Source organism: Anser cygnoides, unplaced genomic scaffold, assembly GCF_040182565.1.
Source record: "Anser cygnoides isolate HZ-2024a breed goose unplaced genomic scaffold, Taihu_goose_T2T_genome scaffold_71_1, whole genome shotgun sequence".
NCBI lineage: Eukaryota > Metazoa > Chordata > Aves > Anseriformes > Anatidae > Anser > Anser cygnoides.
The window spans coordinates 77,437-101,230 of NW_027103085.1; the positions used below are offsets into that span (position 1 = coordinate 77,437).

The following is a 23,794-nucleotide window of genomic DNA, read 5'->3' on the forward strand; positions in this document are numbered from 1 at the left end:
AAGTACAGAAGTGGTACCTTCACATTTCATAATTTACATGAATCAGAAGGAAATGTGATTGCATTTTCTTATTATTATTCATAATGAAACAGCTATACTCATTCTACTGAAAAATTACTTCCAGTTTTTCTGTCAGTAATTCACTTCAGAAAAAGTCTATTTGTCTCTCATCCTCTTGACATCTTTAATGATAGCTGCCCTTCATATATGGACAAAAACATAAAATTACATAAAATTATCTCAAACTTTAAACATAGAATAATTTGTACTTTTAACCAATACCCTGTACATGGTATTACTAATATAAAAGGAAAAGAATAAAAAGAAACAAAGCATCTGTCTACTTTTTTCTACCTGAAAATGACGCTTTGTAAGTCGAATGGATATTCAATGATCCCTGTTGTTGGGACTCGAACTCTAAGCACATCTTGCTGAGTTGGCAGGTAGGTTGAATCTGCTATGCGGTCCAAATCGTTAAGATAACTAAAGACAGGGAGAAACAACAGGAATGCAAGACAGTGACACCATTATACTACTGAGGAGAAGAGAAGGGAAGACTTGGGAAAAGAAGTAGGATGTGGGATAGGAAGAAGTGCAACAGAAAAAAGAGCAATATTGGCATAAAAGAGGGAAGAAAATGGACATTTTCATAGCTTCCAGTAAATAGTACAAAAGGACAGCATAATCATTATGATTTTCATATAAATTTGCTTGGATTTCACACATGGAACTACCAACAATTCAGAATTTTTAATTATTAAATTCTGGGTAAAGACAAATAATATGATAAAATGTCTAAGAAATATAAACCAATATAATTTTATCTGAAAATATCTTTTTCTTGATATTTACTCTGTAGTGTCAACACAGACACATGGATAGAGAAACATGAATCTCTTAAGTGACAGTTAACTCATTTAGCAGAGATCATTATCAGTTACAAAATGGTAGGAGGATAAATCGCACTCTTTGGAGCTAAAAGAAACAAACTCACACTGACTGATTAAAAAAAATCTCTCCGGATATTGTTATCAGAAGGGAGAGCTATGATCATCTAGTGTGATGTCTGGCACCTGAAATTCCTTCATCCAGGCAGAAAGTTCTGATAAAGTTATTAAGCCTACAGTACGTGAAATGCATCCAAGTCAGTTAGCAAATAATCTGAAACTGCAATAAAACTGTAATGACTTTTTAACTACAACAACTCTTCTGCTATTGCTTAATGGTGGTTTTCAACCATAAAGCAGCAGTGCACTGGAGGTTTTAGTTAACTTTCATAAAAGATGCTTCAAAAAAAAAAATTTGTTTGGATCCAGCAGTTGCACGCAAATTTAGTGCACCAGGCAGTTTGGGCTCTCCCCAGGCTAGATGTCTGCTGTAGGAAATGAAGTTTTTGTGTATTTGATTACTTCCAAGCACAAGGATGACCTACTTGGTCAGAGTTAGTCACTGATAAAATAACCTAAGGCTACCATGATTCATTCTAGGGGAAGACACCAATAGACTCTGTGCAGTTTATCAAATTACTGAATATCACTAAGCTCTGAATATATTCTTTTCTTCATAGTTATTATTTAAGGTGTTATTTTAAAAAATAAATTCACATAAAAAATAACTAGGCTACTTCTAGATACTCGGAATGATTTGCTATGAAATAGTGAATGTTGTCATGAACAATGACAGAAACAGCAATTTGAATTCTAATTTACAGTATAAATACAGAAGAATTAATTTGTTAACCCTTGCAGAGAGCCAAAAATATTATCAAATTTTCTTCACTATGATTTTATTCATGAAAGATTAAGCTGACAGTAAACGTTGAATATGAGAATATTACACATAATAAGAAAGATGTATTGAACCATATATCTTAGAAAAAATATATTCAGAAGTTAGTACTCTGATAAAATTTTCTCAGAACACTATTTCTAGGGTTTTCTAGGGTTTTTCTATTTTTTTTTTTGAATATTTTCTCAGAACTAGTTTCTGCCAATGGGAAAAAGGGCTTGAAAATCCGAGCATTTCATCTGCCCTTAGATGTTTTACACAAAAAGCAGAATAGATAAGCTGATCATCAATTTGTTGCGGGGTGTGTGGATTTGTTATGGATAACCACAGGAGGAAATCCAAAGAGACACTGAAACACTAATTGACCTCTTTTTTCCTCCCACCCCTCTGTTGTCTGGAATATGTACTTGGATTTTTCCTTTCTCGAAGGTTATTTGGGCACCTGGTTTATTTAATAGGTCTCGCCCTAAACAGAGGAAGGGGACATTGCAGCAAGTATAAAAATTCATGAGTCAAAACTCATTTCTTAATTTCACATTTAATTGGTTGCAAGAAGGGTTTAACCTCTCACTTTCCCATGGCCCCAATCACTGACATAGAGAATTTACTCAATGGTCCCTTGCAAATGTTTACTACCAAATAAGTGTTTGCTGTATCTACTAAAAAAAACTGTAATCTCATTCCCTGGCTTTACTGGAACCAGGGGCTCTGCTGGGATACTGGATAATTCTGACCCCGGTTCCCTTCAATCTGATTCTTCCGTACCAATCATTAACAAGTCCTCATCAGGAACACTTGTTAATTTTGTCTCTCTGGATTGGTTCAGTTTTGGGCATTCATTCCTTCAATGCCCCTCCTCCTGACAAGATGTGCTCTGATTTAATCCCAATGAGTCAGATGGGCAAGGGGTAGATATTATATATTATATATATATTATCCCTTGTCCTCTTCCTCTGCTTCGATTTCCCATCAACCTGCCTCTTCCTCCTTTTTGAAATCCTTTACCACTTGACGATGTTTGGGTTTGAACCATAGCTGTTGCAAGCAAACTTTCCTGCATTTTTGCATTCTTCTGTTTCTCTTTTTGTCTTTTCTCCCTTTCTACTTCATCTCATCTCAATTAATTAGGAAATAGACATTCCTGAAACTCCATCTCCTCTCTGCAACTTCTAATGGATATCGGGGGCTGATTGTCCTATAAACAGCATATTAAATGTTACTTTATTTGCCTCAACAGGATTTAAGTCCATCCATTTCCTAGCTACTTCGCATAATCTTTCATAAAATGCTGACTGGTGCTCATCAGGACCCTGAGTTACTTGATATAATTTAGAAATATTCTTAGGCTTCAGTACCCATGCTTAATCCTGTAAGAAAGAGTGTTTTTGTGTTTTTGTAAAGAGATGTTACATTGTTTAGGAGGAAGGAATGTGGTATTGAGATATGCTTGCAGTGATAAGAAAGCTTACCAGACAACCTTGTAAAATGCAGACAACAAGACTCCTTAGTGCAATTAAGCGAAAATCACAGTGTCAACTCAAGTCAGATAAGGGAAGGAATATTGCCACCTCATAGAGTAAAAAGTCACAAGAAAATTGAAAAATAACAGGCTGGCAACTGAAAGCCATGTATTATCTGTGAAGCGTCGGATAGGTTGTGAATCTGGAGTACCCAGTCAATGGGGAAACAGGGGAGGGTCCCACTCATTGAGAGAGAAAGTATATAAACTGTGCTATGTAATTAAAAGGCACGCTCCTGCTTGCAGGACACCCGCCATTGCAATTGTGAATAAAAATGCTACTTCACTGAGATCCTCGCCTGAGCCTATGTTATTGGCCACAGAGTGTTTTCCACAATCCCATACAAAATTAACTGCTGATATGGTTTTACAAGCGTTTTACCTCCATCTATATTTGGATCCCAAGGAGGTTCTTGCTCTGGCATGAACCTCTCCAGCCCTTCCCTTACATTAATCTTCCTATTTTCCTCATTAGCCTTCTCTAACACCAACTGTCTCTCTTTCAACATTTAACAAAACCTGCATGTCTTCCAGTCAGGATTGTGATTAAGTACAGTCATTTGAAATGACCTTCTCAGGATTTTCTCTGTAGGACGCGGCTGACTCTTTCCAATTTATAATGGTACTTTTACAAAAAACATTAATCCCTGGGGTCATACTGCTTCCCGAAGTGGGGCCTGAAATGCTACCGGATTTTGTGCCCTCAATTCTCCCTGCAATTGGACTAAATCCTACCACTCCCCTAAAGTCTTCACTCCCTTGCCTTTCATCTACAATGCTTCCTCGATCTGAATCTCTTTCATTGGATACCAAAAGCTGTACATCCTCTTCCTCTTCACCTTGTTTCAAACACCTCTTTCCGATACTACATGCTGAGCAACACCTAGATAGATGCTTAATCTCTTTATCAGACATCATCATCATTACATTACCATCATTGATTAACAGTTTACATTTTTCCTAGTCTCATGATCATCCCATAAAGAAAAAAAAATCTAAATAAGGTGCTTAATTACCTATTTATCCCATTTGCCTGTTTTGACAAAATAACATCAGTTATAAAATAGTATTATAATGCAAAGTACCCAATCTCAGTCATTTTTCCCTATCATCTAATTTGTATTTAGTCCACCACTGCATGCAATATTGCTTCAGTTTTCCTTTATTTAGGGGATCCCCACCAAACTTATTCCAGTTCTTAGGGATGCATCCTAAAGGTGAACAAGGAGTTGGTTCTGAGGAAGGACTAGTCCCCATTTTACCACACGAAATGGTCTATACCCACAACTCTGGTCGCTGCCATCTATGTGTATGAAACTACTTAACAATATTACAACTGACCCACAACTTCATACACTCTGGATGTCACCATCTACATGCATGAAATTATTTATTACAAATGCTGGCCCAAACCAAAACTCTTTAACAAAGCCTCCTAACCCCCCTTTACAACCTTAACCAAAAATAATACCTCACCCACATTTGGCATTGCACCACTGAGTCGCTTACTGCTTCCGGACAGGGAGAGGATCCCGGGAGTCCCCGATCAAAATGGTCGGTGCACGCTGGAGTCCTGCAAATCCCTTCTCCCCACTGGCAGCCAGCAAGACGATCTGGGAAAGGCTCTAAGGCTGTCCCATCTGTGTCACCAAAAATTGTTGTCCAATAAAAAGTTTGGATTTGTTAGCCAGTGTGCAATAAGCCAATCCACACACTAGATTGAGATATTGTTTATTTCAGAGTTGCAGAAGTCTGGGTACCAGGTGGTTTCTCACAAAGCTGGCACACCTAAGGATTTTCTGCACCACTCTTTATACAGTTCCTTATCAATACATTTACATGTTTGTACAATCCCCTAGCCTCCGATTGGTTACATAATTAGCATAATGCTGACATGACAGAATCATTCTGCGCATCCTCAGAAAGGAATGGTCCCTTGTTGGGCTGGGGTGTCCCAGCCCAGGGGCATGATTTTTACTATTATAATGAGGATAGTTCACAGAGACATCACATTAGAATGCTCCTAATCTTTGTTTTTCAGCCAACTATTCATGACAGGTTGATTGATGATTGATTCAAAGACATAATTCAGAATGTTTCCCTCAAGAATGTCAACATAATTGTCTTCCTGGTTAGCAGTGCCTCAGTTAATCATCCTTTAGACATCTCCAAGGCCTGGGTCATCTTGCCTTTTCCTCAAAGTACATATTTTATTTCTTTCACACAAAACAGAGTTAACTATACACTGGTATCACCACCAAAAACATAGGTTTTATTTTTATTTTGTGACTTTATTTGGGAAAAAAGAAAGGTACGAGAAAGATCATTATATGTTATAGTGGTATTCATGAAAACAGGAGAATTTTAAGAGAATAAATTTGTAGGGGACCCGTTCATGCAATTGTCTTGTTGCATTCCTTTGGAAAGCCTCTACTGTAATATCTAATGTGCAAACCTAGTTACTGTACCTCTGCACCATGAGCACAGTGGACATATTACTAAGATATGCAGTAGTCCTGTTGGGAGGAATGGTTTAAAAACAAAAGACTGGTGAGGAGGATTGTAAATAGGCTCAAGTGACCTTGCAGCTGAGAATGCGCAGTCTGGAGAGCAGCAATGTAGAAAAACATTTAAATTATGTCTGCTGCTGTTTATGTTCTGTGTGCTTGGCAAGCAGCACATCTGTGCATAGATAAAATGGGTAGTGTTTGGTAGACTCAGAGGCACCCTATCAGATGCACTTGAGCTCCTGGCCTTGGTACAGAGATGATCAAAGAAGAACATTGAGGATCACAGCATGGTGGTAAAAACAGCGTGTGCATGAACCCTTGACAAAAACAGGTGAAACCAGCAGGCTGGTGATCTCCTAGCATGGACCCTGTTAGCATTTCCTGCATCCCTGCTTGCGTGCCTCCACCTGTGTGCTTCCTCTCAGGTGTTGCGCCAGGGATTCCCTCATTGGTGAGGTAACAAGAATAAATCTACTCTTTGCGTTTTAGCCGTGAGTCTGTGGTTGTTCCTGCTGCCTACCTGTGCTGACTCACACAAGCTCACATCTTTTTTTAGAAGGACAGTAATTTAAAGGGACATTAATAAATAGCAAAGTCTCATTTGTGTTACTGGAAACCATTTAAAGAGCAGATGGGATTTTTTCTCTCCTAACACAAATCACTGTTTTAATTAAGTTCTAGAAGCACTAATTTATCATTTAAAATTACATATCTTTTCGTCATACTCATTCATTTCTGCTCAAGTTCTGCTCTTACCCATGTACTAAATGGAAACAGTCTTATTCATTTCACCAGTAGCACCTTCTGAAGTTTATACAGAAGCCTTACATATCCTTATAGAGTCCTATTTCCTTCCCTAGATATCTGCACTTATGTAGTGGGTTTAAGTGGCAAGGTTTTGGTAGCAGGGGGGCCATAGGGGTGGCTTCTGTGAGAAGAATCCAGAAGCTGCCCCATGTGAGATAAGGGCCCCGCCACTGGCCAGAGCCGGGGCAATATGCGATATTCTTTGCACCTCTGTGAGAGCATATTTAAGACAAGGGAAAAAAAAATGCTGCGCCACACAGCAGCTGGGAGAGTGAGAGGAGGGAGAAACAGCCTTGCAGGCACCAAGGTCAGTGAAGAAGGAGGGGGAGAGGTGCTCCAGGCGCCGGAGCAGAAGTCCCCTGCGGCCTGTGGTAAGGACCATGGTGAAGCAGGCTGTCCCCCTGCAGCCCATGGAGTACCACGGTGGAGCAGGTTTCCATGCTGCAGCCCGTGGAGGAGACCACGGTGGAGCAGGTGGACCTGCACCGACAGAGGCTGCGGCCTGTGGAGGACCCCTGCCAGAGCAGATTCTGGGCCGGACCTGTAGCCCGTGGAGAGGAGACCACGCAGGAGCAGGTGACCTGGCAGGAGCTGCTGCCCGTGGGGGACCCAGGCTGGAGCAGTGTGCTCCTGATGGATGGACCCCGTGGTATGGACCCATATTTGGAGCAGTTCTTGAAGAGCTGCTGCCTGTGGGAAGCCCACGCAGGATCAGTTCAGCAAGGACTGCATCCCGTGGGAGGGACCCCACAGCACAGGGGACAAGAGTTACCAAGAAGGAGCGGCGGCGAAGAAGCGCTATAGACTGACCATAACCCCCATTCCCCCATTCCCCTGCGCTGCTTGGGGGGAGGAGGTGGAAGAAGGTGGATGGGGGGAAGGTGCTTTTGGTTTCTTTCCTTTGTTTCTCACTTCTCTAGCTTGTTAGTAATAGGTAACAGTCTGGATGAAAGAAAAAGGAGATAAATTTGCAAAAATAGTACTCTAGAATCAAACGGTATTAAATTTATTAATAACCTCACAAGAAGGAGTGTGCACTGTAATTAGTGCTAGTTGCTGTATATATCTAGATCAAATGGGACAAATTTGACTGATCTCAAAAATATTTGGGAAAAAAAAAACACAACAAGATCCTACATAGAGTGGCTCAAGATGACACTTCCTGGGGATTTAGAAACATTTGGGAGAAACTAACTTCGTGGTTACCTGAATGGAATTGGCTCAAACAACTATTTGTTGGTATTACAATAATAATGGCATTGTATATCTGTCATCCCCCATGACATTCGAAGAATACTGCACCTTAATGTTGGAAAAACTCAAGAGTGGGGTATGTGAAAAACAACAGTAAGAGTAAGAAAAGAAGAGGGGGGAATTGTGAGAAACAAAGTTGTGTTTTTGCAATAGAAGGTGTTTTTGCAGTGGAGAATTCCACTAACCTTGTGTATTCAAAAATGATTGTGCAGCATAGCAGTGTGGAGTACGTTAAGCAGATAAGGGGAAGGTCCCACTGTCCCAAAATAAGGAGGGTAGCTAAGAAAAACAGGATGAGCAGTACGAAATCATCAGAAACAAAAATCACGGGCCCTCTAGTAATGAGAGAAGAAGGAAAAAAAAAGGAAAAGGTGAAATTAACGGTTTGTCAAATTAAATTGTACATATATGTTACAGTAATAAGTATCGAGTACTTTGTGAAGCTGTAGTACTCAGCCAATGAGGAAATAGGGGGGGAATTAAGCGTCGGGTAACAGGGAATATACATATACAATATATAACACCTGCAGTACACTGATGACATCATTGTGTGGGGTGACACTGCAGAAGAAGTTTTTGAGAAAGGGAAGAAAATAGTCCAAATCCTTCTGAATGCTGGATTTGCAATAAAACAAAATAAAGTCAAAGGACCTGCACGAGAGATCCAGTTTTTAGGAATAAAATGGCAAGATGGACGTCGTCAAATCCCAATGGATGTGATCAACAAAATAACAGCTATGTCTCCACCAATTAGCAAAAAAGAAACACAAACTTTCCTAGGTGTCGTGGGGTTTTGGAGAATGCACATTCCAAATTACAGTCTGATTGTAAACCCGCTCTACCAAGTAACCCATAATAAGAATCATTTTGAATGGGTCCCCGAGCAACGACAAGCCTTTGAACAAATTAAGCAGGAAATAGTTCATGCAGTAGCCCTTGGGCCAGTCCGAACAGGACCAGATGTAAAGAATGTGCTCTACACCGCAGCCGGGGAGAATGGTCCCACCTGGAGCCTCTGGCAGAAAGAACCTGGGGAAACTCGAGGTCGACCCCTGGGGTTTTGGAGTCGGGGATACAGAGGATCTGAGGCCCGCTACACTCCAACCGAAAAGGAGATATTGGCAGCATATGAAGGAGTTCGATCTGCTTTCGGAAGTGGTCGGTACTGAAGCGCAGCTCCTCCTGGCACCCCGACTGCCGGTACTGGGCTAGGTGTTCAAAGGAAGGACCCCCTCTACACATTATGCAACTGATGCTACATGGAGCAAGTGGGTTGCACTGATTACTCAGCAGGCTCGAATAGGAAACTCCAGTCACCCAGGAATCCTGGAAGTGATTGTGGACTGGCCAGAAGGCAAATATTTTGGGATATCACCGGAAGATGAGGTAGCCTGTGCTGAAGAAGCCGCACTGTATAAGAAGCTACCAGGGTGCCAAGGACCTGGGTGCACTTGGTGGGTAATGCTAAAGAATGGGGAGGTCCGGCGTGTACCTCAAGGGGATTTAATATTGGGTGAGAATAGCCCTTGAGTTGAATTGTATCATGTTAATTATTACCTAATACGGTATGTCATCACCATTGTGATTGCTATATGTTAATGTCCCATTAATGGTATCACAGTAACTGTCTGGCAGATAACAATGAATGAATGTTAATAGAATTGGACAAGCACAGCGGTATGATGGAACGAGAACAGGCTTCAACGTGTGACGATCCAACATCACACACCATCTCTTCTGCCCTGAAAGACTGCTGGGACAGATGGAGCCTGAAGTCAGTCACAGACTAAACTTAATGGACATTTTATATACATGTATGAAGGTGGTGATTAACTGGAATGTATTGGGAAGTGTGGGACCCGAGCATGACATAAATGGTTTGGAATAAGGGGTAGATATTTTCCTAGTTTCAGCTAGGATAGAGGTAATTTTCCTCCTAGTAGCTGGTAGGGTGCCCTGTTTGGGATTTAGGATGAGAATAATGTTGATAACACACTGATGTTTTAATTGTTGCAGAGCAGTGCTTGCACTAAGCCAAGGACTTTTCAGCTTTCGCTCTGTCCTGCCAGCGGGCAGGCTAGGGGTGCAGCAGGAGCTGGGAGGGGACAGACCCAGGACAGCTGACCCAAACTGGCCAAATTGGTATTCCATACCATCTGACGTCATGCTGAACAATTGAAATGAGGGGGTGGCAGGGGTGGGGGAACCGGCTGCTCGGGGATAGGCTGGGCATCGGTTAGTCAAGCAGGATTTGCATTTCATAAAACCATGCTGATTGAGTCTGATCACCTGGTTATCCTGCGTGTGCCAGAAGATGGCACTCAAGATGATCTGCTCCATGACCTTCCCTGGCACCGAGGTCAGACTGACAGGCCTGTAATTCCCCAGATCCTCCTTCCTGCCCTTCTTGTAGATGGGCGTCACATTCACCAACCTCCATTCAACTGGGACCTCCCTGGACAGCCAGGACTGCTGATAAATTATTGAAAGTGGCTTGTTGAGCACTTTGGCTAGCTCCTTCAGCACCCTTGGATGTACCCCATAGATTTGTGCATGTCCAAGTGGTATAGTAGGTCACTAACCATTTCCCCCTGGATTATAAGGGCTTCATTCTTCTCCCTGTCTCTGTCTTCCAGCTCAGTGGGCTGGGTACCCCAAGAATAATTGGTCTTACTAAGGCAGAGGCAAAGAAGGCATTAAGTACCTCAGCCTTTTCCTCATCCCTTGTCTCTATGTTTCCCCCCACATCCAATAAAGGATGGAGATTCCCTTTAGTCCTCCTTTTGTTGGTAATGTATTTATAGAAGTATTTTTTATTGTCTTTGACGGCAGCAGACATTAATTTCCAGTTGGGCTTTGGGCTTTCTAATTTTCTCCCTGCATAGCCCCACAACACTTTTGTAGTCCTCCTGAGTGGCCTGCCCCTTCTTCCAAAGGTCATAAATTCTCCTGAGTTCTTTCCTGAGTTCTAGACAAAGGTATCTCTTCACCCAGGCCAGTCTTCTCCCCTGCCAGCTCATCTTTCGGCACATTGCAATGGCCTGCTCCTGTGCCTTTAAGATTACCTTCTTGAAGAGTGTCCAGTCTTCCTACCAGCCCAGTCATAGAATGGTTTGAGTTGGAAGGGACCTTAAAGATCATCTAGTTCCAACCCCCCTGCCATGGGCAGGGATACCTTCCACAAGACCAGGTTGCTCAAAGCCCCATCAAGCCTGGCCTTAAACACTTCCAGGAATGGGGCATCCACAACTTCTCTGGGTAACTTCCAGTGCCTCACCACCCTCACCATGAAGAATTTCTTCCTAATAACTAATCTAAACATACCCTATTTAGTTTAAAACCATGACCCCTTGTCCTATCGGCACACTCCCTGATAGTCTCTCCCCATCTTTCATGTAGGCCCCCTTGAAGTATTGCAAGGCCGCTATAAGGTTTCCCTGGAGCCTTCTCTTCTCCAGGCTTCTCTTCCTCAGCCTATCTTCATAGGGGAGGTGCCCTAGCCCTCTGATCATCTTCGTGGCTTTCCTTGACCCGCTCTAACAGGTGCATGCCTTTGTTATGCTGGGGGCCCCAGAGCTGGACGCAGCACTCCAGGTAGAGTCTTATGAGAGCAGAGTAGAGGGGGAGAATCACCTCACACTTCTTTTGATGCAGACCAGGATACGATTGGCTTTCTAGTCTGTAAGCACACATTGTTAACTCATATTCAGTTTTTCGTCCACCAGTAACCCCCAAGTCCTTCTCCTCAGGGCTGCTCTCAATCCACTCATTGCCCAGCCTAAGGATTGCCCCGACCCAGGTGCAGGACCTTGCACTTAGCCTCGTTAACATTCACGAGGTTCACACAGGCCCACCTCTCAAGCCTGTCAAGGTCCCTCTGGGTGGCATCCCTTCCCTCCAGCATGTCAACTGCACCACTCAGCTTGGTGTCATCTGCAAGTAGTACTATACAGAAGAGAACTATTTAGAAGAGAATTCAAGAGAATTGAAAATATTCTTGTCTTTTTGAGTTTATTTCATGTGACAGATGCCCTAGATGACGTCCAGCAGGTTAATCTTCACTTTTCTAGATTGACTGTTGTGTAAAGTAGAACATGTAGTTTGGTTACATAGACTTTGTGTTCTTCTGAGAATTACAACCTCAATATAGATTTAACAGGATCATTATCTTATGCAATTTAGATAACTGATTTGTTAGAACAGTAACATTTTGCAGTTGACCAGCTTCAACTAGAGGGCATATGTTTTTTATCACTAATTAAATGAAATTCTATTGGAGTGTCAGACCAATTTAGGATATAACTTGTTTATGCTTTTTAAAAATACAGTTTAAATACAGTAGGTATAGAATGAAAATTGAACAATTCTATTAATTTTATAATGATTTATTAGTATAATGTAACTAATATTTCTGTTGTTCATTTTGTGTGGTTACAGATCATCCAATTCATCTCTCCATTTTAGACATTATTTTATGGAAGAAAGGATAGTAAGCAGGAAAAAAAACCAGCTCTTGCATGATCAACTTCTGGAATTTCATTCCATTTTTATTTTTTAATGGTTCCTACTGGAAAAAAAATACTATATAATAGTATTTATTAGTAAAAATGTTCCCTTCTCTTATGTGAGGATCACAGACTGAATCTTTCTTCTGTTTTCTGCTCCTAAGGTTCCCTCTTAAAGAAGCTCAAATTTTGAATTGACTATAAGAAAACTGACTTTCTCTTCTTAATTATTAGGACCACAACGGGATGCACAAGCAGCACGAGAGTTCATCTTGAAGATGTTTGTAGACCTGAATCCAGACAGTGACAAAATTATCTACTCCCACTTCACATGTGCTACAGACACAGAGAATATACGCTTCGTCTTTGCTGCTGTCAAGGATACAATCCTACAGTTAAACCTGAAGGAGTACAACCTGGTTTAATTGTGCCAAGGAGGCCCTGCAAAATCACCTTTACGTGACTGAAGATACAGAAGAGGGACTGTATTATCTGTGAAAACAATTTGCATAATACTAATTTATTGCTGAAATTATATTCACTCTGAACATCCACAGAGTTTGTAGTTAATATTATGTTTTTATTTAAACTATATGGAGAAAAAACAAAAGATGCTGAACTACATTCACAGCACATTTCCTTATCTTTTAGGCAAAGCCTCATGACTCAATGTGTTTTAAATTCTCAGTCATACTCTCACAAAGGATGTTTTTTTTTTTTTGATACTGAAGCAAAGTCAATCCGGTTTCCTCTTTCCCTGACCATTTCTCTCTCCTTCCTTCCCTTCCCGCTTTATGTTTTTAAAGGTATAATGGCCTTTTTCCCAGTTGCATTTCTTGGTAAAATATTTTCTATTGAGTGATTTGGTCAGGAAAAATGCTATCATCAATATTTAAAATATCAGTCATTCTAATTTTACAAAACGTACTTTTTCTGAAGGATCAAAAGTATTGATAGTATGATTTTTAAATTCTTGACATGGGTGTTTTCATTCTGTCTTCACTTCTGAGGCTGGAATATTGGGATTGCAAAATAGAAATACAGATGTGTATGGATGTAAAATTTAACCATGCTTTCACAGTTTAGAAAGATTCACAGAAGACAGTAATGAAATACCTAACACAAACCTAGGATGTACATGGAACATCACAGAATCTCTTTTTAATTGACATGTGCCGTTTTTTTCTCTTTTCTTTATTCACAAATGTCAAACAGAAATGTCATGAACACTACATTTTTCCCAGTAGCTACAGACTGAAACAGTGTGGGTTGTGTTTTTTTTTTCAGTTGTGTGGGTTTTTTTCTTAAGTTAGAGCTTTTCTAAATGTGTTTTTCCACATTAGAATTTTTTTTTATATATATAAAATTAATCTTGCCAAATCTGTCTTTTTATAAAACCGATATTTTGAAATATAAGATACTGAATGAAATACCAAAGTGATGGATTGGGAACTGACCTGATTGAGTCAACTGCCAAGTGATAAACAAACATAGTTTCAGTTCCTACAATCCCATTTTAGAAAGTGTTCCATTTTCTATTGCCAAAAACAACAGTGTGAATGAATATGATAATAGATACATGTGTATAAAAGACAGTTTAACTCCTTATGTCAGAGATGACATGAGATTGCATACAACGTGTTCCGTAATAATATCAAGGCATCTTTAGTTTTACAACATGAAATGCTTGTTCACTGGTTGCTTGTTCACTGAATCACAGACATTTGATAGGCTTAATATAAAAGCCTTGATATTCTTTAGAAAGAGCTATGAATATAAATGAAACATTGAGAAAATCGCTCTAGAAATTTAAACGTGCCATTTTTTAACAACAAAAATGCAGCACTCATTGATGAGTCTTTATTCTACAGCTTAAGTTGAAAGAAGGTGTTTTTTGACCAGGTGCATTATTGCTGGCAAGCTACAGAGAACTCAGATATGTAATTGGATTGTCTGCAATGCCAAGTAACTGCAAGCCACTTAACACAGAAATTGCTGCCTCTCAGCAGCGTAGGGGAAGTGGAAAAAAGAATGGCTTATTAGTTGAGTAACGAAGTTAACAATAAAGACTAATGAATTGTTTTTCATCCTTAACCCTCCCAGCTCCATAACAACAATAATAAGAACAGCTGATACTTTTTTCTCCCTTATAAAACATCTTATAATTAAAATCTGGTTGTACATACATACATATATATATATGGCAGCATCCATATTATCTTTGTAATTATTAATTTTTGGCAAATTGAATGTGCTGTGTTGATATGTATCTATGTAGTTGTACTGTATGTCATAGCTAATTCACATTTTAAATAATGCTATTTTATTTACTTTTTAAGAGAAAAGAATGTAAATTTTGTCAGTTTATTTCTGACTGGGGACTTGTTTTTATTTAAATATATATATATATATATAAAGAACAGAGCAGTACTAGCATCGTACTGTATAAAATTATTTGTACATTCCCGAGTAGAAATAAATTGTATACATGCAAAGGACATTCACATTCAAAACAATGCTTAAATCTTGTGAGGGCTTTATACAAATGTAGAAACCAGTTTTGTTAGAAGAACATATGCCATTATATCTAGGATTGGAAAATAAGCTCTCAAATATGAATTTGTATTTGGCAGATTCAGCTTTGATTAATTTTACCTTTCTAGTGGCCTTTATTAGAAAAGTTAATTTAGAGACATTTCAAATCAGTGAACATAAGTACTAATGGGCATATGCTATTTCCCTAAAAATAATCATGAAAAAATACAGAACATCAGATCAATTAAACATTATTTCAGAAATTACAGAAACCTTGGATCTAGCAACAAAAAACTCATTAGCGTTAACAATTTTAAGGAGTTAAAAATTTTATTTAATAAAGCTAAAGCAGGTAGTTGTATGTTATAAAAAGTGACACTGACATTCTAAATAGGTGATCAGAGTAGTTAATGTTGTTATATATGGCATTATAAAACTGGTCCTGATCTTGCTTAAAAACATAAAGCTTCTGTGTCTACTGTTAACTATGGAGTGCATGATAATATCCCTTCTTTTAACCTGGGAATATATTGGCCACCCTGGATTTCTGGATTTAGTGATATAAATAGAACTGTAGGAAAAAAAAAAAGCGAAAAAAAAAAAAAAAGCAAGTGGTGTCTTATGAAGGTTTGGTGTTTTTTTGTTTGTTTTGTTGTGGGGTATTGGGGAAGGGGAATGGGGTTTTTTGTTTTGTATAAAAAATAAACAAAAGTTTTCTCATGCATTATACTTATATTGTAATTGCAACATTCAAGAGGTTGTGCCACTGGGCTACTTCTGGTATATTTTAAGTGAGCAAACCTGTGGCAATGATTAGATCATTTGAGCATATTCTGAAAAAAATATATATTCAGCATGCTAATGCAAGCTTTATATGAATCACCTAACAGCACTGCAGTGTGACAGTTTTTGCAAAAACGTTTCCTTTTTAAATGACATAGCTGTTCCCACTTGCAATATATTCCGTTGTTGTTTTAATTGGTGGTTTCCAGTATGGGTTATAGCGCTTGAGCCCAGAAGTTTGTGCCTCTAACATGAAACTGAAGGCAAACACAAGACACAAACCCTTTTACTTTATGTGATATGTGATTTCATTGAATGTCTTAAATGGGGTAGGAGGGAAGGAAAACATCTTGGGAACCTGAGTATTTTAGGTGTTCGCTAGCACAAGAAAGCTGTAATATGCATTTTACAAAACCTTAAATTTGCTTTTTCACTAAGTAACTGGCACTGTAATGACATATATAGGATGATGCAGCTATAAGGGCAGTTTACTTCTTATCATTTAGACTCTTTTGATTGTCAAAGTATATGAAATGTCATTTTTAATTATACTGCCACATGATTGTGAAACATTTTTTTTAAGTTTGAAAGTTGAGAAGAGACTTTATGCTGGCTATCAGTCAGAACTGACTGCATGATTTGCAAAAACTTTAAATGGGAGGAAACGGGCTGCATATGAAGACATTGCTAGACTCCCAGCCTTTGGTTATAAAATGCAAAAGATTTTCAGATTTCTCAGACTACTGTCCCTTCCCTAGTTATGCATTCTTCACAAAACAATGAAATAACAAGAGAAAACATGAAACCAACATGAAAAAATAAAATTTATCCAAATTATTTTATGTGCTGCTGTTCCTGGAGTGCTGTTCATGGTTACTGCATATTAGTCTATTAATAAACTAATGAAGTGCGCACAGTATATTAACAAGACCTACAAATGACCTACCTCTAGTTAAGAAACCAATAAAGTAAATATGTTTTGGAGAAAATCTCTTAGAAAATTAAAATGGCATGTTGTTAATTATTAATGACTATTTTAGACATTCACGCTTTTGTAAATACAGTCCTTTTGAGATAAACACCTAAGGTCATCTGTCCCTGTCCAATTTGTTAGTTTAGTAGAGATCTTGCAAAACCATATGTTTTGGTTTAATAAGAAGAAGCACCGATATCTCCTCTTTTTTTGGCTTTTATTTACCCGTAATATTTTGAGTTGTATCAATCAAAGCAAACATTTCCATGTAATCAGTAATCTATTGAGGGTCATTATTTAACTAGTTAAATGTTTATTACTGTAACTTTCACTCAATCTTTTTCACAGTAGCCATGCTGCAGGAAAGAAAGGAACAGAGGAATTATTTGGGCAAAGTTAATGTTGAAGACAGTGTCAAAAATACAAGAGAATTCAGCCAGATCAATCTTACTGTAAAGCCGTTGTTTATTATTTCTCTCAAAAGATTGTCTAAGCTGAAGTCTATTTCTGGATTCCTCATTTACCATACTGAAGAAAATCCTTATTTGGCCATTATATTTGTGGGGGTTATGAGAGACATTTTTAAACTTGCAGTGTTTTAAAAAAAATAAAGATATTTGCTATTCTTAAAGTGTCATTTAATCGCAAGCACTGTCTACTGTTTGGGGAACCAAAATAGAGTGTAGTGTTTGGTTTTGTTTTGGTTTTGTTTTTGTTTTTTGAAAAAAAAAAATATGTATAAAACTGTTCTTTAAAATCTTGCTCTTTAAAAATACAGTATTTTTGGCCATAAATTTGTACTATTACTATCTTAGTTCTTTGACATATTTCTGAAATATATTTGGCCTTAATGTTCTCCCAAAATGTTTCTTATTATGATAAATATTAGATAGATGTATTATTCCAATGACTACTTTTTTTAAAAAAATTATACATGCTCCCTCCTCATTGTCCAAATATTAAAATTTCCTGATGTCCTGGTTTCGGCTAGGATAGAGGTAATTTTCCTCCTAGTAGCTGGTACGGTGCTGTGTTTTAGATTTAGGATGAGAATAATGTTGATAACATGCTGATGTTTTAATTGTTGCAGAGCAGTGCTTACACTAAGCCAAGGACTTTTCAGCTTCCCACTCTGTCCTGCCATTGAGCAGGCTGGGTGTGCATCAGGATCTGGGAGGGGACAGGCCCAGGACAGCTGACCCAAACTGGCCAAATTGGTATTCCATACCATATGACATCATGCTGAACAATTAATATGGGGCTGGCTGGGGTGGGGGAACGGGCTGCTCGGGGATAGGCTGGGCATCGGTCAGCGGGTGGTGAGCAACTCCATTGTGCATCTCTTGCTTTGTACATATTATTAGTAGTAGTACTATTATCATTATTATTATTATTTTCCTTTCATTTCTGTCCTAATAAACAGTCTTTATCTCAACCCACAGGCTTTCATTTTTTTCTGATTCTCTCCCCCATCCCAGAAAGTGAGAGGGGAGGGTGAGCGAACAGCTGTGTGGTGCTTGGCTGCCGGCTGGGTTAAACCACAACAGTTGCTGAAAATCAGACTGAAAGCTTTGCCTCCGTGAGCAACACAAAATTCCTTTTGTGGTGGTAAAATTTTTAATATTTAAGATTTGTGAGATCTAGTTAAGAAGTTTATTCTAACAAAAAGAACATTCCTTTCAACGAAAAGCTAAGTCTGATTGTTTTCAACCCCAACTTCTGACTTAAGATAATACTGGGCATGCTACTCCTACAGGCTACATCAAGAGCCACCTCTCCATATTTTCAGTTGTGATAGTTAAGAAGCTACTTAAGGAGTCCATATCTACCAGGTATGTATACTTGGCCTAACACATAAATGATTTTCTGGATTTATCCCATCCAAGAATGCACACCTGACTTTGTTAACATTAGAATGATTTTCCCCACCTCTTTCATTTATTTGAAACAGTATATAAGTGGGATCTTGTAGTGGGTTTACGTGGCAAGGTTTTGGTAGCAGGGGGGCCATAGGGGTGGCTTCTGTGAGAAGAGTCCAGAAGCTGCCCCATGTCAGATAAGGGCCCCGCCACTGGCCAGAGCCGGGGCAATATGCGATATTCTTTGCACCTCGGTGAGAGCATATTTAAGACAAGGGAAAAAAAAAAATCTGCTGGGGAACAGCAGATGGGAGAGAGAGAGGAGGGAGAAACAGCCTTGCAGGCGCAAGTGAAGAAGTCAGTGAAGAAGGAGGGGGAGAGGTGCTCCAGGTTCCAGAGCTGATGTTCCCCTGTGGCCTGTGGTAAGGACCATGGTGAAGCAGGCTGTCCCCCTGCAGCCCATGGAGTACCACAGTGGAGCAGGTTTCCATCCTGCAGCCCGTGGAGGAGACCACGGTGGAGCAGGTGGACCTGCACCGACAGAGGCTGCGGCCTGTGGAGGACCACCCCAGAGCAGATTCTGGGCCGGACCTGTAGCCCGTGGAGAGGAGACCACGCAGGAGCAGGTGACCTGGCAGAAGCTGCTGCCCGTGGGGGACCCAGGCTGGAGCAGTTGGCTCCTGACAGATGGACCCCATGGTACAGACCCATATTTGGAGCAGTTCTTCAAGAGCTGCTACCTGTGGGAAGCCCACACAGGATCAGTTCGGGAAGGACTGCATCCCATGGGAGGGACCCCACACGGAGGAGGGGAAGAGAGATGTCCTGGTTCCAGTTAGGACAGAGTTAATTTTTCCTCATAGTAGCTGGTAGGGTGCTATGTTTTGGATTAGGATGAGAAGAGCGCTGATAACATGCTGATGTTTTAATTGTTGCAGAGCAGTGTTTACACCAGGCCAAGGACTTTTCAGCTTCTCGCTCTGTCCTGCCAGCGAGCAGGCTAGGGGTGCAGCAGGAGCTGGGAGGGGACAGACCCAGGACAGCTGACCCAAACTGGCCAAAGGGGTATTCCATACCATCTGACGTCATGCTAAACAATATATAGGGGTGGCTGGCCGGGGTGGGGGGCCGGCTGCTCGGGGATAGGCTGGACATCGGTCAGCGGGTGGTGAGCAATTGCACTGTGCATCACTTGTTTCTTACACATTATTATTATTAATACTATTATCATTATCACTATTATTATTATTATTGTTATTATTATATTCCTGTCTTAATAAACTGTCTTTATCTCAACTCACAGGCTTCACTTTCCCGTTTCTCTCCCCCATCCCAGAGAGGGAGGGGGGAGGGTGAGCGAACGGCTGTGTGGTGCTTAGCTGCCAGCCCGGTTAAACCACAAAAGTCCTTTTGGAGCCCAACGTGGGGCTCGAAGGGTTGAGATATCGACAGATTTGACCAGAGGGTGTTAAACTAAAATTGGTATAAGTATTGGACCTGCTTAATAGTTGCTAGTCACAATGTTGATTGCCTTGATCTCAAGTCTGCTGTGCCTGTTTTCCAAATTGAGTTTTATAGCACGTTACTTTCTGTATGTGCTCCCTGTCGCGCTGTTTATCCTTTCTGGGCCCTGGTTTAAGATTGTTATGGTACTGTGCGGTGTAACAATGGCTTATGAAATGATGAAATATCTGGTCACGACTCTAACCTGGTATTTGTACTCAGCACTGACGTCGACTCTATACTTTGGAAACCATATCTCGGAAACTATTAGCAATTACACCTATTGCCTGTTTTCGTTAGGGAGCCAATCTGTGAAGGGGACAGGGGAAGACATGTTTCCCTACCTGTTCACTCTCCCTTTCTCCTTCACCACCCTCTTATCCCCCGAGCTAGTTACGGTGGTTCTCCGAGATGTTGAATATCCTTGGGATACTCAGACCAGCCTGCTCTTGTTGTTATGTCTCCTGAATGCGCTTCAGGTTTTGGTGAGGGTTAAACAACTACTTAGGAATCTCATCCGGAGATCTGTCTTGAGGCGGGATAGTTGCGAGTGGCAGGGAGTGTGGGAGGATATGGGCAGGTTTCTAGAGCAGTGGTCACCTCCAGTGTTTTGGACATTCACCCCTGAACAACTGCAAAATCCTAAAAAGCTGGCAGAATGCTTGAAAAAAAGGTGTCATGACTCTGGCAGTTCCAAAGTGACACAAATCACTGTAGCGTGCTGGGGTCTGGCTTGTGCCTATCGAGCTGCAATTGATGCTACTATCAACCTAGCTCCAGCTCCTGCAGCCGCTCCAGCTCCAGCTCCTGCAGCCGCTCCAGCTCCTGCAGCCGTTCCAGTTCCAGCTCCTGCAGCCGCTCCAGCTCCTGCAGCCGCTCCAGCTCCAGCTCCTGCAGCCGCTCCAGCTCCTGCAGCCGCTCCAGCTCCAGCTCCTGCAGCCGCTCCAGATCCTGCAGCCGCTCCAGCTCCAGCTCCTGCAGCCGCTCCAGTTCCAGCTCCTGCAGCCGCTCCAGATCCTGCAGCCGCTCCAGTTCCAGCTCCTGCAGCCGCTCCAGCTACTGCAGCTGTTCCAGCTCCAGCTCCTGCAACCGCTCCAGGTCCTGCAGCCGCTCCAGTTCCAGCTCCTGCATCCGCTATAGGTCCTGCAGCCGCTCCAGCTCCAGCTCCCGCAGCCACTCCAGCCCCTGCAGCAGCTCCAGCTCCTGCAGCTGCTCCCACTCCTGTGGCTGGGTCAGAGAAACGAGCTGTAGCAGTGCAAGTTGACCCCACAGAGGGTATTCCAACCCCTGTGGCAGACCCTGTGGCTGGGTCAGAGAAACGAGCTGTAGCAGTGCAAGTTGCCCCTGTAGACAAGGTGAAAAAATGGTATAGAGACTCAGGTCGTTTAGAACGCAGACAGTCTTCTGCTAAGTCTGGGCATAGTGAAGACGAGGCTGGGCCATCAAAGGTGCAGGAGGATGAAGAAGAGGATGTCAAAAAATCAACAGTAACTACCCGGACTCTATACCAGCGTGAGCTACGAGATGTGCGAAAAGATTTTGGTCGCTGTATAGGTGAGCAGCTTGTCACCTGGCTGCTCCGGTGCTGGGACACCGGAGCCAATTGTGTGGAATTAGAGGGCAAGGAAGCCAGGCGGCTGGGATCCCTTGCTAGGGACGCATGTATTGACAAAGCAATTGGAGATGAAACACGATCTCGCAGCCTCTGGAGGCGTCTCCTGTCAGCTGTGCAGGAAAGGTATCCCTTCAAGGAAGAACTTGTATGTCTACCAGGCAAATGGACCACCATGGAGAAGGGAATTCAGTACCTGAGGGAATTGGCCGTACGGGAAGTAATATATAAGGACCTAGACGATGCACAAACATCCACAGATCCAGATGAAGCCCGGTGTACACCACCTATGTGGCGGAAGTTTGTACAGAGTGCACCATCATCATATGCCAGCTCATTGGCAATACTAACCTGGAAAGAGGAGGAGAATCCCACAGTGGATGAAGTGACTAAAATACTCCGGCAGTACAAAGGAAATCTCTCCTCTTCCCTACAGGCCTGTGTCTCGGCTGTGGAGAAACTCTCTGAAGAGGTCCACCAACTTAAAGAGAATTTATCTTCCCCTCCACCTGAATGAACCAGTGTCCACCAACTAAAAGAGAATACTTTGGAGAAACTTTCTGAAAAGATCCACCAACGTGAAGAAAGATTATTTTCCTCCCCACCTGTACAAACCAGTGTCTCAGCTATTAGGGGTAAATGTTCATCTATACAAGGAAGACAATATGGTGGGCACACACACCGCGCCACCCTGTGGTTTTACCTACGTGACCATGGAGAGGACATGAGAAAATGGGATGGAAAATCTACTGCGACCCTAGAGGCACGGGTACGTGAATTGCAAAGGAAAACAAGTGGGAAAAAGGAATTCTCTGAAAAGTTTGCTGCTCCAACTTCCAGCAGGCAGTCCTTTAGACACAGAAACGAAGATTCTGACCAGGACTAGAGGGGCCCTGCCTCCAGCCAGGGGGAGGAAAGGGACAATCGAGTTTATTGGACTGTGTGGATTCGATGGCCTGGCACGTCAGACCCACAGAAGTATAAGTGGTGAATGGAGTCAAATCTGGTTGGAGGCTGGTCACTAGTGGAGTCCCCCAGGGCTCGGTACTGGGGCCGGTCCTCTTTAATATCTTTATCGATGATCTGGATGAGGGCGTCCAGTGCACCCTCAGTAAGTTTGCAGATGACACCAAGCTAAGTGCGTGTGTCGATCTTCTCGAGGGTAGGAAGGCTCTGCAGGAGGATCTGGATAGGCTGGAGTGATGGGCTGAGGTCAACTGCATGAAGTTCAACAAGGCCAAGTGCCGGGTCCTGCACCTGGGGCGCAACAACCCCATGCAGAGCTACAGGCTGGGAGATGAGTGGCTGGAAAGCTGCCTGGCCGAGAAGGACCTGGGAGTATTGGTTGATAGTTGGCTGAATATGAGCCAGCAGTGTGCTCAGGTGGCCAAGAAGGCGAACAGCATCCTGGACTGTATAAGAAGCAGTGTGGCCAGCAGGTCTAGGGAAGTGATTGTGCCCCTGTACTCAGCTCTGGTGAGGCCGCACCTTGAGTACTGTGTTCAGTTTTGGGCCCCTCACTACAGGAAGGACATGGACGTGCTCAAGAGAGTCCAGAGAAGGGCGACCAAGCTGGTGAGCGGTCTGGAGAACAAGTCTTACGAGGAGCGGCTGAGGGAGCTGGGCTTGTTCAGCCTGGAGAAGAGGAGGCTCAGGGGCGACCTTATCGCTCTCTACAGTTACCTTAAAGGAGGCTGTAGAGAGGTGGGGGTTGGTCTGTTCTCCCACGTGCCTGGTGACAGTACGAGGGGGAATGGGCGAAAGTTGCGACAGGGGAGTTTTAGGTTGGATGTTAGGAAGTACTTCTTTACCGAAAGGGTTATTAAGCATTGGAATGGGCTGCCCAGGGAGGTGGTGGAGTCACCATCCCTGGAGGTCTTTAAAAGACGTTTAGATGTAGAGCTTAGCGATATGGTTTAGTGGAGTACATAGTGTTAGGTCGGAGGTTGGACTCGATGATCTTGAGGTCTCTTCCAACGTAGAAATCTGTGATACTGTGATACTGTGATAAGGCTTTAGTAGACACCGGTGCACAATGTACTCTAATGCCATCAAGCTATAAAGAGCCAGAGCCCATCTGTATTTATGGTGTGACGGGGGGATCCCAGCAGTTAACTTTATTGGAGGCTGAAGTGAGTCTAACCGG

General features: G+C 41.9%; 1 protein-coding gene across 3 annotated transcripts in view; it reads right to left on the minus strand.

Annotated features, from left to right (window-relative positions):
- LOC136789577 (guanine nucleotide-binding protein G(q) subunit alpha-like) overlaps positions 1 to 23,794 on the minus strand; it is a 152,528-nt gene that overhangs the window by 60,745 nt on the left and 67,989 nt on the right. For all 3 annotated transcript variants that reach the window (XM_066989657.1, XM_066989656.1, XM_066989654.1), the window contains one exon: positions 355 to 483. In XM_066989657.1, coding sequence (XP_066845758.1) covers positions 355 to 483 — 129 coding nt within the window. The remainder of the gene's footprint in view (positions 1 to 354; positions 484 to 23,794) is intronic.